This window comes from Euprymna scolopes, chromosome 3 (assembly GCF_053919585.1).
Source record: "Euprymna scolopes isolate OS-2025 chromosome 3, ASM5391958v1, whole genome shotgun sequence".
Classification (NCBI taxonomy): Eukaryota; Metazoa; Mollusca; class Cephalopoda; order Sepiida; family Sepiolidae; genus Euprymna; species Euprymna scolopes.
Window position 1 is genome coordinate 25,014,603 of NC_136484.1, and position 14,893 is coordinate 25,029,495.

Below are 14,893 nucleotides of genomic sequence, written 5' to 3' on the forward strand. Positions count from 1 at the left end.
TAGCACTGGCATTGTGCACATTAAATTTAATCTTGTAAGCATAACTTGTCCTCCCGGATAGGCGAGTTAATATTATCACCCACACAATCAAGAGTTAAATATAAATTTATAATATAAAGCATCTGTTTATTTTTCTTTTAAATCTATAAAAATAAGAGTAGATTGGTATATGCATTTGTGTGTGTGTATGCATTTGTGTGTGTGTGCGTGTGAAAAATGTATAAGGATGAAATCTAGTTAAAATTAATAGATTTCCTAAAGAAATAAAACAGTAGATGTATGTGTGCGTGTAAATATTTAACCAATCAACCCTTAAACTACTGGTCACGTAACATTAAAATTAACAGAAAATAGTAATCATGCACTAACGATGGTTTATAACGAGTAAAATCTTTGTTTGGATGGATGAATAATGTGTACAGAAATATGTTGACAAGTTGATATGAAAAATGATGATTTCAACTTGCCGACATATTTCTATTACTTTTGTGTGTGCAAATTCATTCAGTTTAATTTTAAATCTTTCTTATCTATTTATCAATAGCTCAAACAGTAAGAAACACAGTTGGAGCACTAAATGTGCTCTAGCTGATGGTACCCAAGCCATTTTTTTTTTCTTGGACTTTGGAAATCAGTGCTATAATTAGGTACAATATAATATTCATTGGAGAATTGATTCTGTAATAATAAATAACGAAATCTGTATGAATTAAAATATATTTAAGCGTATTTTACTTCCAAGCAAGCAAGCCCCCCCCCCCGCCAACCCTTCTAGTAAGTAAATAAAAATGTGTTGACAAGCTTTTAGAGTGTTGAGATTGTTTCAACATCACAAGCGAATATAATTATTCAAAACTAGTGAACTGAAAAAGACCGGTCCGAGTGACATCTTCAATTAACCATTGAATGTTGCTTACAGCGTTAATATGAATGGAAGAATTAAAAGAAAACAGAGACAAGTTTTTATGTACAAAGAAACAAGTGAGATATGTGCTAAGTATACATATTCACACCTACATGACAAGTTGATGAAATTCATTTTCTTCTTACTCATTTATCACAGACTATTTACTCTCTCTCTCTCTCTCTCTCTCTCTCTCTCTCTCTCTCTCTCTCTCTCTCTCTCTCTCTCTCTCTCTCTCAAAAAAAAAAAAGATAGAATTCAAAAGTTGCAAACAAAAAAAAAAATCTGGTGCTTGTGTAGATTAGGGATCTTTTTAAACCAACACATTTCAGGTGAAAACATTAAATACTTACATACCTGTTTCACAGTACAAAACTTATACTTTGCTTTAAACAAAACAGCCGGCAAAACCCGAGGGGCCCCTTTCATTAACAGACTCCCTCGGTAAACTTTACACGTATACCCATTAAGTCTGTTCTTGCGAGATATTTTATTTAATTATTTATTTTATGATCAATGATTAACTCCTGATGAGTCTTGATGAAAGGGGCCCCTCGGGTTTTGCCAGCTATTTTATTTAAAGCAACTTACATATGTCAAAATTATTATAAATTCCAAAAATTATGAAAAACAATACAGCAGTAGCTGTGCTGAATGTATTTTAACAAAAAAAAATCATCTGTAATGAGATTTTATGTTTAAAAATGTCAGACAGTCAGTTTAAGTCAAGGGAGATAAGTCAGTTTGTGATACCGAATTGATCGCACAACCCTTCCACATTAAAAAGCATACGATAAAACTCAATAATTCAATAAATTCTATTTTTAATTGTAATTATTTTTCTATTGGATCATTTTGGGGAACTTTTAATTTCCCTCCACCCCCGTTGAAAAATCGCCTTTTTTAAGAATTTAAATGTGAGATCGTTTGAATGTAAATGGCTAAAGTAAGAACAAACATTCAGAAAATGTGTTCATTTAATCTGCACTTATAGGGTGAAAGTGACAAACCAATAAATATAGTTTTTTATAGGGCTGCTTGGCACCATCTAAAACGAGACACGCCCATTCAATCTAAAGTGATGAAGATGCTATTTCAAGAAAACTGAAGTATGACGAAGCTTCTCAAAAATAATGCATACAAATCTAAAAACGAATTTAAATTGTTTTCGATTTAAAAACTTAAAATTAAAATATTGGGTGGGGAGGGGAGATGAAATATATAAAAAATTAACATTTCTGTGGTTAAGAAACCAAGCTTGACAGGCTTGAAATAAAAGAAATCATTATTTATTTATATAAATTATTAAATTATAAATTCCAATGTGTCACATCTACATTTAAAAAATTTCAGTCGTAAGGATTTAGAAATTTTCTACATTCAATATTGTTTGTATTGATAGGAACTGAGAGAGAGAAGTCTATTTTTTTTAGCAAAATGTTCATCATATAATTTAAAACTATTAAAAAAAATTATAAGAATGAGTAGAATCCGTCTTCTATTATATAAAAGCAAAAATGTGTATGTGTTTGTGTATGCACTTTTTTGTATATCCGGCAAAGGCATTTTTTGGGGAGGGCGCTCGGGGGTTTACCACGTCTTAGAACTTTTTATATACTCCCTAGATTATAATATCTCCGATTTATGAAAGAAGGTTGTCTATATCTTTTATTTGAGCGACTTTTACATGCTATTTTCGTGCTATTTCTTCCTCTCACGTGTTTGTTTGGCTTTTTCGTATAAAAAAACGAAATTGAATCTGGAGCAAATGCGTCTACCAGGAATGTCTAGAAAATCAATAAGCTTTGATCAATGTTGGGAAAACCCTTCATATCAGACACTTGCTATTCATTTGGACACTCCCCTTTTTGTAGGGAACTGGTTTTCCCCAACACCGTGGGGAAACAAACAAATATGCAGAAAGTTTCAAGCTTAACTGGCTTGAGACCAGAATTAACTGCGCTATTTCATTTCTCAATGGTGTGATGCTTGACCTAGAAAAGCAGACGTTTGTTTATGCATCTGCGTTTTATAATCATTTAATTTGAACGATTCTCACTTCCTCTGCCCTCTCAGCATAGCGTTAACATGTTACGTTTTCTTTTCCAAATTCGTCTCAAGGCTTCAGGTCCAAGCCTACTTACTTACCAAAACTTTTTTTTTTTCTACACACACACCGACAAACACCCGGGCAACCCCGCTAGTCTAGTATATAAAAGGTAAAATGTGTGTATATTTGTATGCCTGCCAAAAACTTTTGACACACACGACAGATCCTAAGGAAATTGGTATCATTACAAAGCTCCATCTCCCGGACAACAAAGAACCAAAAATTGGCCAAAAACATTAATTCCTTCACCCCCAACTAGGGCCATTTTTTACAAGGAGGGGTCAGTTTTTGCGTCAACATTTTCGCAAGTCATTGTCTCCTTTAGATTGACTACCCTTAATTTAAATACGTGCGACTTCCGGTTTCATGATAAACAGATCAGCTAAGATGTTAGGGTTTTTTTTGTTTTTTTTACCTTCTTTTCCTCCTTTGCGTTACGGGTTCAAGCCTACCTGCCTGCCTACAACCACTTTTTTTTTCTTCTTTTTATCACCTCTCTCCACCCGGGCTGCCTACTGTTGTTTTGATCCCTCCACCCCACCTCTTCACACCCGGGTAACGCCGGAGACCCCGCTACTACCACTTTTTTTTTTTTTTTTTTTAAAACCCCTCTCTCTACCTGGGCGGCCTACTGTTGTTTTTATTACCCCACCTCCGCAGAGTTCCTTACTACACCACCTCTCCCCACCCGGGCAACGCCAGGTACCCCCACTAGTTAAAAATAAAAACCTAAAAAAATTAGAGATACAAATTCAATAACGTGTTATGTAGAAACTTGACTAAAATATTATATAAGGCAGCATTCTTTCCTTTCAGCATAGCTCATCATCTTCTATATATATATATATATATAAAAGCGGCCAAAAACGTTCACTTTTTTACCCAGAAATCGACAATTTTCAACAGGGGGGGGGGGGTCAATAAAAACGATTTTTTTTACTTCGCTTATCCACCCCCGACCACACACCCAAAAACACCTGGGTACCCACCGATTTTCTTTCAATTTTAATATCGAAACAGGCTTATTTAAGCCATTTTTCACATGTTCGTTTTTCTGTTTTCTTTTTTCGATTTTTACATGTAACATCGTACGTTTGTCTTACGTTAGTTTTTTTTTGTTTTTTTTCGATGTTTTGATCCGTTCTTTTATTTTTCAGTGGAGTTAGCAACTGTCTCTAAACACAACTTCATCTTCACCCGAGTATTCATACTCTTTATGCGCTCTTTTTTTTTTTACGCCTGGTGTTGTTCAATATACGTACTACATCATCTCTCGATACCCAGGCAAGACCAGGTATCCTCGCTAGTCTTATATTAACTCTCAACTGTCTGTTTGTGTGTGTGTTTCTATGTGCATATGTCCGCTAAAAACTTTTGACATTCACGATCAACACTGACAAAATTGGTATTGTTGGAAAGCTAATTCTCTCGGTTGACAAATATCCAAAAATTGGCCCAAAACATTCATTCTTTGACCGTCAACACAAAGAGAGGTCAGTTTTTTTTTTTCGACAATTTTTCAAAGTCATCATACACCTTGCAATGACTAAACTTATTTCAAATGCTGCCGATGCTATTTGTCGTGGTGAACGCAGGGGCTACACAGTTGGCTTTTTACAAATTCTTTTCCTCCTTCACATTACAGGTTCAAGCCTGCCTGCTACTTTTTTTTTTTTTTTTGCGCTCGCATGGGTACTCACTACTATTTACATATTTTTTTTTTTGGGGGGGGGTATTAATTTTCTTTTTTAGAGCTCCGTTGCTCATTCCCCTTACCATAAAACCTCTCCACACCCGGGCAATGTCAGGTACCTCTGCTAGTTTAATAATAAAGACAATTCCCGTCTGCTTATTTTGGTTTTGATCTGTTCTAATTTTTTATTAGCTTCAGGCAGAAAATAAAAATCTCCAAAAATCAGTTCTCTTAATTATTCGGTGACGATAGATTCAAACAGATCTGAAAAATGCTCAGGCCCATAAATGAATATCAACCAGTTCAAGGAAATTAGAACAAATCAACACCAAAATAAGTAGACAGAAAGTGTTTCTATTGTTTAATATATATATATATATATATATATATATATATATATATATATATATATATATATAGGGGCATTCCAAAAGTAATGCCTAGGGGGTTTGCAAATTGCATTGCTTTGATGACTGAACTTATGCATTCATAACCTGAAAATTTCATATCTTTGTTGTGATTGACAGTGTAATACTCTGAGAACCATCCTCCATGGATGTGCATCAAAATTACAGTCAGAGAAGCAGGAGACAAGGAAGGAATTTGAAAGTCTAGTAGTCCAAAGAGAAGAAACAATCAGAGTAGAAGGCATTTCAGCATCTAGGAACCTCACCAGTTGTGGGTGAGATTTTGCTGCTTGTCAGGTTAGTCAGAGGTATGTACGCCAATTTATGTTGCCTGCGAATGTTAGGCTGAGGAGTTTAGACGATGGGCTCTCAGGTAGAGTTATTTGTCATGGCAATTGTTGGTTGAGAAGATTTTTTTGTAGTTGTTAAAAGGAAAGAAGCTTAGTCTTAGTAGCATTAAAATATAGCAGCTGAAATAAACAACCAAGATGAGGACAACCGTCTAAAACATAACGATAACTCATAATTATCTCATCAGTATAAAATCATTTTGACTGTTTTATTATTCGATAAATTAAAAGACAAAATAATATAAGAATAACAACTAGGATAAAACCAACATGTTAATCTGTAACGTGAATTATAATTCTTCCTATCATATGTTCATGCAAATAGAGTTGGTTAAGTAATAGTGTAGTATCTGTTCTGATACTACACTTCATTTGTTCTGTCCTCGGTCAGTGAAGGAGAATTCTTTCTACCCTGAGAAATTCTCTTTTTTGTCTAAATCCAGAGTGTTCCGTTTGTAATGTGGCATGGACGGTTACTTCTTAACTGTGTCGCTATAATATAAACCTCTCTCAGATCCCCACGCCATCTGGTACCATCGCAAAGGAACAAACAAACAAAAATAAATAAATTTGACTTTGCATTTTCTTAAAAATGCAAATGAAATGCATTTATTCATGGTTCTTCCAAAACAACGCATTTTATTATTATTTCCGAAGACTCTTCGCACACAAATGTGCTGTTTTTTTTTTTTGTTTTTTTTTTAAATCTGTTGCTGCCATTCCACACCGGTGCCAGCCAGCGTTTTCTCTGCCTCATATTCACACATTCATCTTGCCCTGAACGCACTTTGCTTCTGTCTTGGCCACATCGAGTATTTTTCTCTGCGTTGCACACTTGCTAATTTGCATACATGCTTTAACGGCTGTTGCTGCTAATATTATTGCTAGCCAACTATCCTTCAGATGCTGCTATTTTCACATGCACACATATGTGCTCTGTTTCACATTTTGGAGGAGCTGGATTTTCCCCCACATAAAAATTTTTTTACCTTATGTTTTACTTTGCCCTTGTGGGGAACTAAGTAAATAGGGACAGACCTGTTGCAGGTATCAGCAATCATGTTTTTTTTTTTTTTTTTTTTTTAATCATTCTCGTTTTCTACAAGATTTTTGGGGGGATTGGGGGGGGGAATTGCTCCAGATAAAGCATGAAGCCACTTGATGTAAGACGCTAATCATAAGAAAAAAAAAAAAAGGAAAATAATTCTATGTAACCCATAGTTGAGAATTGATGTTATTACTTTAGAATTTTCTTTCTCCCAAACTCATTGTTTGCCCTATTATTTCATCCAGGAGTGAAAGAACAGACATGTATCCATATTTTTCTGAGGAATATTAGGAAAAGTGATGCAGTGGCCTCGATAGAACTAGAACCTGATATGCCAAGTTTGAAATCTATGCCAATAACCATCACCACATAAAAATATAACTAAACTAATCCTTAAAAAAAAAAAATTGATCCTAAAACAATTGAAGAAAACATTTTTTAAATTTGATTTGGTAATTTAGTCAAATTATATTCTTCTATTGAAATATATGATAGTACTAATGAAAACATTAGAAATAAAAAAGGAAATAAAACAATACCTGGATGTTTGAGCTTTGGCAATGTCTGGAGTATCCTGAATGATGGTGACTTCGTCTTCACTGTCATCATCAATGTCGATCACTTCTAGAAAATAAAAACAAAGGTTTTAAAATAATAGACAATCCAATTTGGACTACTGCTCTGATTTTAAGTGTTAATTTCACCATGTTTCACAATGACCTATGGCATAACAGATAAAGTACTTGGTAAAATTCAGTTGTTACTCTTCTGGAGGTTGAAGGTTCAATCCTCGGTGTGGGTAATATTCAAAACAATATTAGCACAGTGATGGATATTGTGATTGTCATGGTCCTCAGAAATGGGATGCCGCATTCAAAAGCATTTTAATAAATAATTGCTTTGAATTATAGATTTCTGATTTGATTTTCATGGGGAAAGCATTTGTATGAGAAAATAAAGCAAAACTTTTGATGCTTCTATAATATTGATTACAATTTGCATTTCAAGTAAAAACATGAAATCAAAATGTCAATTTTGCAATTTAATTCTTTTTTTGCAAATTGCGCATTGAAACACAACATTGAAAAATTAACGTACAAGTTGTATTTGGTCTCTTGCTTTTTGAGATCAGGACAACAAATCTATGATATAAAGCTGAACGTCTGTGTGTGTGTGTCTGGTTACGAATAGGCTCCTATATAGTTAACTATTATAGAAAACTGATCACATATAATGATAGAAGATGTATCGAGACACAGGAATAGGTATGTTTGATCGAGACACAGGAATGGGTATGTTTGATTTGGCATAATGATGATTCATCATTAAAATTGTGGGGTCTGCGTATGCGCCTGGTCCACAAAGTATGGAAATAAAAAAAAAAAAAAAAAAAACGTTTACAAGTGTTTTTGATATAGATGTAGATAATAATACTTTGATAAGTATGTTTTAACTTAAATAGGGATGGTATAATAAAATTGTGGGGTCTGCGTTCGCGCCTGACCTCCATAGAATGGAAATAGGTACAAACTTTAATAAAGACGTGTTTCAGTGTGAACAGGTATGGTATCATAAATTATGGGGCTTATCTATTTTATTTTTACTTTCATCATATTTTGCTTTGGTTTTGATACCGCCAAATTCGAAGCTATCTCTTTACAACCCTTCCTTTTCATAACCTATCATACTTTCATAAATCAGAGTCCATTTTCTGTAGGCTGTTTTTGAACCCAGTCAACGACGAGTACTTTTGCTAGTATGATATATTTTACATCCTCTTTATAAAAATAAAATTATGCAAGCACTTTAAATGTGCCTGTATTTCTCACAGTTACATATTTTTATTTACTATTAATCGTTTAACTATTAAAATCTTCAAGTATTAAAAGATTCAAAGTTTTGGAAACTTTTAAATTCAATAATTTAATCAATAGAAACTCAAACAATATTACATTGATAAAATGATCAAACGCCACCGTGATTATCAAATTTAATTTTCATCCTCACCAAAAGTTTACAAAAATAAATAAATAAATGATCAAGTAGAAGATCACCTAGAACTTTTTATTAATAAACATCAGTCTCATCATATTTTCTTGCTTCGCCATTAAGAGTGGAAGGATAGGAAGGTCCCATAAAGCAGGGGAGATAAATTATTTCATTCAAGCAAGTAAAAATGAACAACGTAATACAATAAATTTGATTTTTACTTATAATTAATATTGTCATTTTTCCCCCTAATTTTAGACGAGGATATTTATTTCAGCATGACATGCAAATATATCAATATTTTACTTGAAATGTGACTTTCACAACAAAAGAAAAAAAACACTCGACCCTCTACAACAACTATCAACAATTTTCCCCACTTCCTATCTGTGCCTAAATCTAAATGCAGATTCCATGAACTGCCAACCTGCGAAACACTATTGGCCTGCTTTCTGACTTCAATGTAAACAAGTTCTTATTGAACTGTCCCCTTAAATAATCAAATTCTACCCAACCTCCACCATTACCAATTATTACACTATCACCTTACATTCATTAGCTCTTATCTTCAAATGGCCTTAAGATGGTGATTTTCTTTGTTAAAAAAAAAAAAAATGCGATTTTAAAATGTGACCAATATTATAGAAGCACCAAAAATGTGTGTGTGTGTGTGAAATATTTACACTCAGAGGAAGTAGAAGATAAATAGATACTCTTCATTAAATTTTCATAATTTATTATTGAAATATAACTCTTGCAAGAAATTAATTAAAGAAAATGTATAACATAGGATTTTATTTTGAATTCAACATGGACACTAGCATTTGTTACCAGTTTTTTAACTATCGAGGAACCACTTGGACTGTTTTTCTTTAATTAATGAGTCACCACTTATTAAGACTAAAAACACTCATATAGTTAAGGGTTAACTTGATGGATAGATTGAAAATCACCACATACACCAACTAAAAAGAACAGCTGACCTAAAAACAATTGTACAAGTTCACCTACAAGATATTCTCTAAACCCAGGGTTCCCAACCTCAGAACATCCTCTAAACCCAGGGTTCCCAACCTTAGAACATCCTCTAAAACCAAGGGTTCCCAACCTCAGAACATCCTCTAAACCCAGGGTTCCCAACCTCAGAACATCCTCTAAACCCAGGGTTCCCAACCTTAGAACATCCTCTAAAACCAAGGGTTCCCAACCTCAGAATATCCTCTAAACCCAGGGTTCCCAACCTCAGAATATCCTCTAAAACCAAGGGTTCCCAACCTCAGAACATCCTCTAAACCCAGGGTTCCCAACCTTAGAACATCCTCTAAAACCAAGGGTTCCCAACCTCAGAATATCCTCTAAAACCAAGGGTTCCCAACCTCAGAATATCCTCTAAAACCAAGGGTTCCAAACCTCAGAATATCCTCTAAAACCAAGGGTTCCAAACCTCAGAATATCCTCTAAAACCAAGGGTTCCCAACCTCAGAATATCCTCTAAAACCAAGGGTTCCAAACCTCAGAATATCCTCTAAAACCAAGGGTTCCCAACCTCAGAATATCCTCTAAAACCAAGGGTTCCCAACCTCAGAATATCCTCTAAAACCAAGGGTTCCCAACCTCAGAATATCCTCTAAAACCAAGGGTTCCAAACCTCAGAATATCCTCTAAAACCAAGGGTTCCCAACCTCAGAATATCCTCTAAAACCAAGGGTTCCCAACCTCAGAATATCCTCTAAAACCAAGGGTTCCAAACCTCAGAATATCCTCTAAAACCAAGGGTTCCAAACCTCAGAATATCCTCTAAAACCAAGGGTTCCCAACCTCAGAATATCCTCTAAAACCAAGGGTTCCCAACCTCAGAATATCCTCTAAAACCAAGGGTTCCCAACCTCAGAATATCCTCTAAAACCAAGAGTTCCCAACCTCAGAATATCCTCTAAAACCAAGGGTTCCCAACCTTAGAACATCCTCTAAAACCAAGGGTTCCCAACCTCAGAATATCCTCTAAAACCAAGGGTTCCCAACCTCAGAATATCCTCTAAACCCAGGGTTCCCAACCTTAGAACATCCTCTAAAACCAAGGGTTCCCAACCTCAGAATATCCTCTAAAACCAAGGGTTCCCAACCTTAGAACATCCTCTAAAACCAAGGGTTCCCAACCTCAGAATATCCTCTAAAACCAAGGGTTCCCAACCTCAGAATATCCTCTAAAACCAAGGGTTCCCAACCTTAGAACATCCTCTAAAACCAAGGGTTCCCAACCTCAGAATATCCTCTAAAACCAAGGGTTCCAAACCTCAGAATATCCTCTAAACCCAGGGTTCCCAACCTTAGAACATCCTCTAAAACCAAGGGTTCCCAACCTCAGAATATCCTCTAAAACCAAGGGTTCCCAACCTCAGAATATCCTCTAAAACCAAGGGTTCCAAACCTCAGAATATCCTCTAAAACCAAGGGTTCCAAACCTCAGAATATCCTCTAAAACCAAGGGTTCCCAACCTCAGAATATCCTCTAAAACCAAGGGTTCCCAACCTCAGAATATCCTCTAAAACCAAGGGTTCCCAACCTCAGAATATCCTCTAAAACCAAGGGTTCCCAACCTTAGAACATCCTCTAAAACCAAGGGTTCCCAACCTCAGAATATCCTCTAAAACCAAGGGTTCCCAACCTCAGAATATCCTCTAAACCCAGGGTTCCCAACCTTAGAACATCCTCTAAAACCAAGGGTTCCCAACCTCAGAATATCCTCTAAAACCAAGGGTTCCCAACCTCAGAATATCCTCTAAACCCAGGGTTCCCAACCTTAGAACATCCTCTAAAACCAAGGGTTCCCAACCTCAGAATATCCTCTAAAACCAAGGGTTCCCAACCTTAGAACATCCTCTAAAACCAAGGGTTCCCAACCTCAGAATATCCTCTAAAACCAAGGGTTCCCAACCTCAGAATATCCTCTAAACCCAGGGTTCCCAACCTTAGAACATCCTCTAAAACCAAGGGTTCCCAACCTCAGAATATCCTCTAAAACCAAGGGTTCCCAACCTCAGAATATCCTCTAAACCCAGGGTTCCCAACCTTAGAACATCCTCTAAAACCAAGGGTTCCCAACCTCAGAATATCCTCTAAAACCAAGGGTTCCCAACCTTAGAACATCCTCTAAAACCAAGGGTTCCCAACCTCAGAATATCCTCTAAAACCAAGGGTTCCCAACCTCAGAATATCCTCTAAACCCAGGGTTCCCAACCTTAGAACATCCTCTAAAACCAAGGGTTCCCAACCTCAGAATATCCTCTAAAACCAAGGGTTCCCAACCTTAGAACATCCTCTAAAACCAAGGGTTCCCAACCTCAGAATATCCTCTAAAACCAAGGGTTCCCAACCTCAGAATATCCTCTAAAACCAAGGGTTCCCAACCTTAGAACATCCTCTAAAACCAAGGGTTCCCAACCTCAGAATATCCTCTAAAACCAAGGGTTCCAAACCTCAGAATATCCTCTAAACCCAGGGTTCCCAACCTTAGAACATCCTCTAAAACCAAGGGTTCCCAACCTCAGAATATCCTCTAAAACCAAGGGTTCCCAACCTCAGAATATCCTCTAAAACCAAGGGTTCCAAACCTCAGAATATCCTCTAAAACCAAGGGTTCCAAACCTCAGAATATCCTCTAAAACCAAGGGTTCCCAACCTCAGAATATCCTCTAAAACCAAGGGTTCCCAACCTCAGAATATCCTCTAAAACCAAGGGTTCCCAACCTCAGAATATCCTCTAAAACCAAGGGTTCCCAACCTTAGAACATCCTCTAAAACCAAGGGTTCCCAACCTCAGAATATCCTCTAAAACCAAGGGTTCCCAACCTCAGAATATCCTCTAAAACCAAGGGTTCCCAACCTTAGAACATCCTCTAAAACCAAGGGTTCCCAACCTCAGAATATCCTCTAAAACCAAGGGTTCCCAACCTCAGAATATCCTCTAAACCCAGGGTTCCCAACCTTAGAACATCCTCTAAAACCAAGGGTTCCCAACCTCAGAATATCCTCTAAAACCAAGGGTTCCCAACCTTAGAACATCCTCTAAAACCAAGGGTTCCCAACCTCAGAATATCCTCTAAAACCAAGGGTTCCCAACCTCAGAATATCCTCTAAAACCAAGGGTTCCCAACCTTAGAACATCCTCTAAAACCAAGGGTTCCCAACCTCAGAATATCCTCTAAAACCAAGGGTTCCAAACCTCAGAATATCCTCTAAACCCAGGGTTCCCAACCTTAGAACATCCTCTAAAACCAAGGGTTCCCAACCTCAGAATATCCTCTAAAACCAAGGGTTCCCAACCTCAGAATATCCTCTAAAACCAAGGGTTCCAAACCTCAGAATATCCTCTAAAACCAAGGGTTCCAAACCTCAGAATATCCTCTAAAACCAAGGGTTCCCAACCTCAGAATATCCTCTAAAACCAAGGGTTCCCAACCTCAGAATATCCTCTAAAACCAAGGGTTCCCAACCTCAGAATATCCTCTAAAACCAAGGGTTCCCAACCTTAGAACATCCTCTAAAACCAAGGGTTCCCAACCTCAGAATATCCTCTAAAACCAAGGGTTCCCAACCTCAGAATATCCTCTAAACCCAGGGTTCCCAACCTTAGAACATCCTCTAAAACCAAGGGTTCCCAACCTCAGAATATCCTCTAAAACCAAGGGTTCCCAACCTTAGAACATCCTCTAAAACCAAGGGTTCCCAACCTCAGAATATCCTCTAAAACCAAGGGTTCCCAACCTCAGAATATCCTCTAAAACCAAGGGTTCCCAACCTTAGAACATCCTCTAAAACCAAGGGTTCCCAACCTCAGAATATCCTCTAAAACCAAGGGTTCCCAACCTCAGAATATCCTCTAAACCCAGGGTTCCCAACCTTAGAACATCCTCTAAAACCAAGGGTTCCCAACCTCAGAATATCCTCTAAAACCAAGGGTTCCCAACCTTAGAACATCCTCTAAAACCAAGGGTTCCCAACCTCAGAATATCCTCTAAAACCAAGGGTTCCCAACCTCAGAATATCCTCTAAAACCAAGGGTTCCCAACCTTAGAACATCCTCTAAAACCAAGGGTTCCCAACCTCAGAATATCCTCTAAAACCAAGGGTTCCAAACCTCAGAATATCCTCTAAAACCAAGGGTTCCAAACCTCAGAATATCCTCTAAAACCAAGGGTTCCAAACCTCAGAATATCCTCTAAAACCAAGGGTTCCAAACCTCAGAATATCCTCTAAAACCAAGGGTTCCCAACCTCAGAATATCCTCTAAAACCAAGGGTTCCAAACCTCAGAATATCCTCTAAAACCAAGGGTTCCCAACCTCAGAATATCCTCTAAAACCAAGGGTTCCAAACCTCAGAATATCCTCTAAAACCAAGGGTTCCCAACCTCAGAATATCCTCTAAAACCAAGGGTTCCAAACCTCAGAATATCCTCTAAAACCAAGGGTTCCAAACCTCAGAATATCCTCTAAAACCAAGGGTTCCCAACCTCAGAATATCCTCTAAAACCAAGGGTTCCAAACCTCAGAATATCCTCTAAAACCAAGGGTTCCCAACCTCAGAATATCCTCTAAAACCAAGGGTTCCCAACCTCAGAATATCCTCTAAAACCAAGGGTTCCAAACCTCAGAATATCCTCTAAAACCAAGGGTTCCCAACCTCAGAATATCCTCTAAAACCAAGGGTTCCAAACCTCAGAATATCCTCTAAAACCAAGGGTTCCAAACCTCAGAATATCCTCTAAAACCAAGGGTTCCAAACCTCAGAATATCCTCTAAAACCAAGGGTTCCCAACCTCAGAATATCCTCTAAAACCAAGGGTTCCCAACCTCAGAATATCCTCTAAAACCAAGGGTTCCCAACCTCAGAATATCCTCTAAAACCAAGGGTTCCAAACCTCAGAATATCCTCTAAAACCAAGGGTTCCCAACCTCAGAATATCCTCTAAAACCAAGGGTTCCAAACCTCAGAATATCCTCTAAAACCAAGGGTTCCCAACCTCAGAATATCCTCTAAAACCAAGGGTTCCCAACCTCAGAATATCCTCTAAAACCAAGGGTTCCCAACCTCAGAATATCCTCTAAAACCAAGGGTTCCCAACCTCAGAATATCCTCTAAAACCAAGGGTTCCCAACCTCAGAATATCCTCTAAAACCAAGGGTTCCCAACCTCAGAATATCCTCTAAAACTAAGGGTTCCAAACCTCAGAATATCCTCTAAAACCAAGGGTTCCCAACCTCAGAATATCCTCTAAAACCAAGGGTTCCCAACCTCAGAATATCCTCTAAAACCAAGGATTCCCCAACCTCATTTTATTTGTGGATCTCCTGAGCACTATCTTATCTATGGATCACATACATATAAATTTT

At 37.2% G+C, this 14,893-nt stretch overlaps 1 protein-coding gene across 1 annotated transcript in view; it reads right to left on the bottom strand.

Moving 5' to 3' along the window:
* LOC145253731 (exosome complex component RRP45-like) overlaps nt 1-14,893 on the bottom strand; it is a 285,110-nt gene that overhangs the window by 57,195 nt on the left and 213,022 nt on the right. Inside the window, exon 13 of the mRNA XM_080112961.1 lies at nt 7,052-7,136. Coding sequence (XP_079969087.1) covers nt 7,052-7,136 — 85 coding nt within the window. The remainder of the gene's footprint in view (nt 1-7,051; nt 7,137-14,893) is intronic.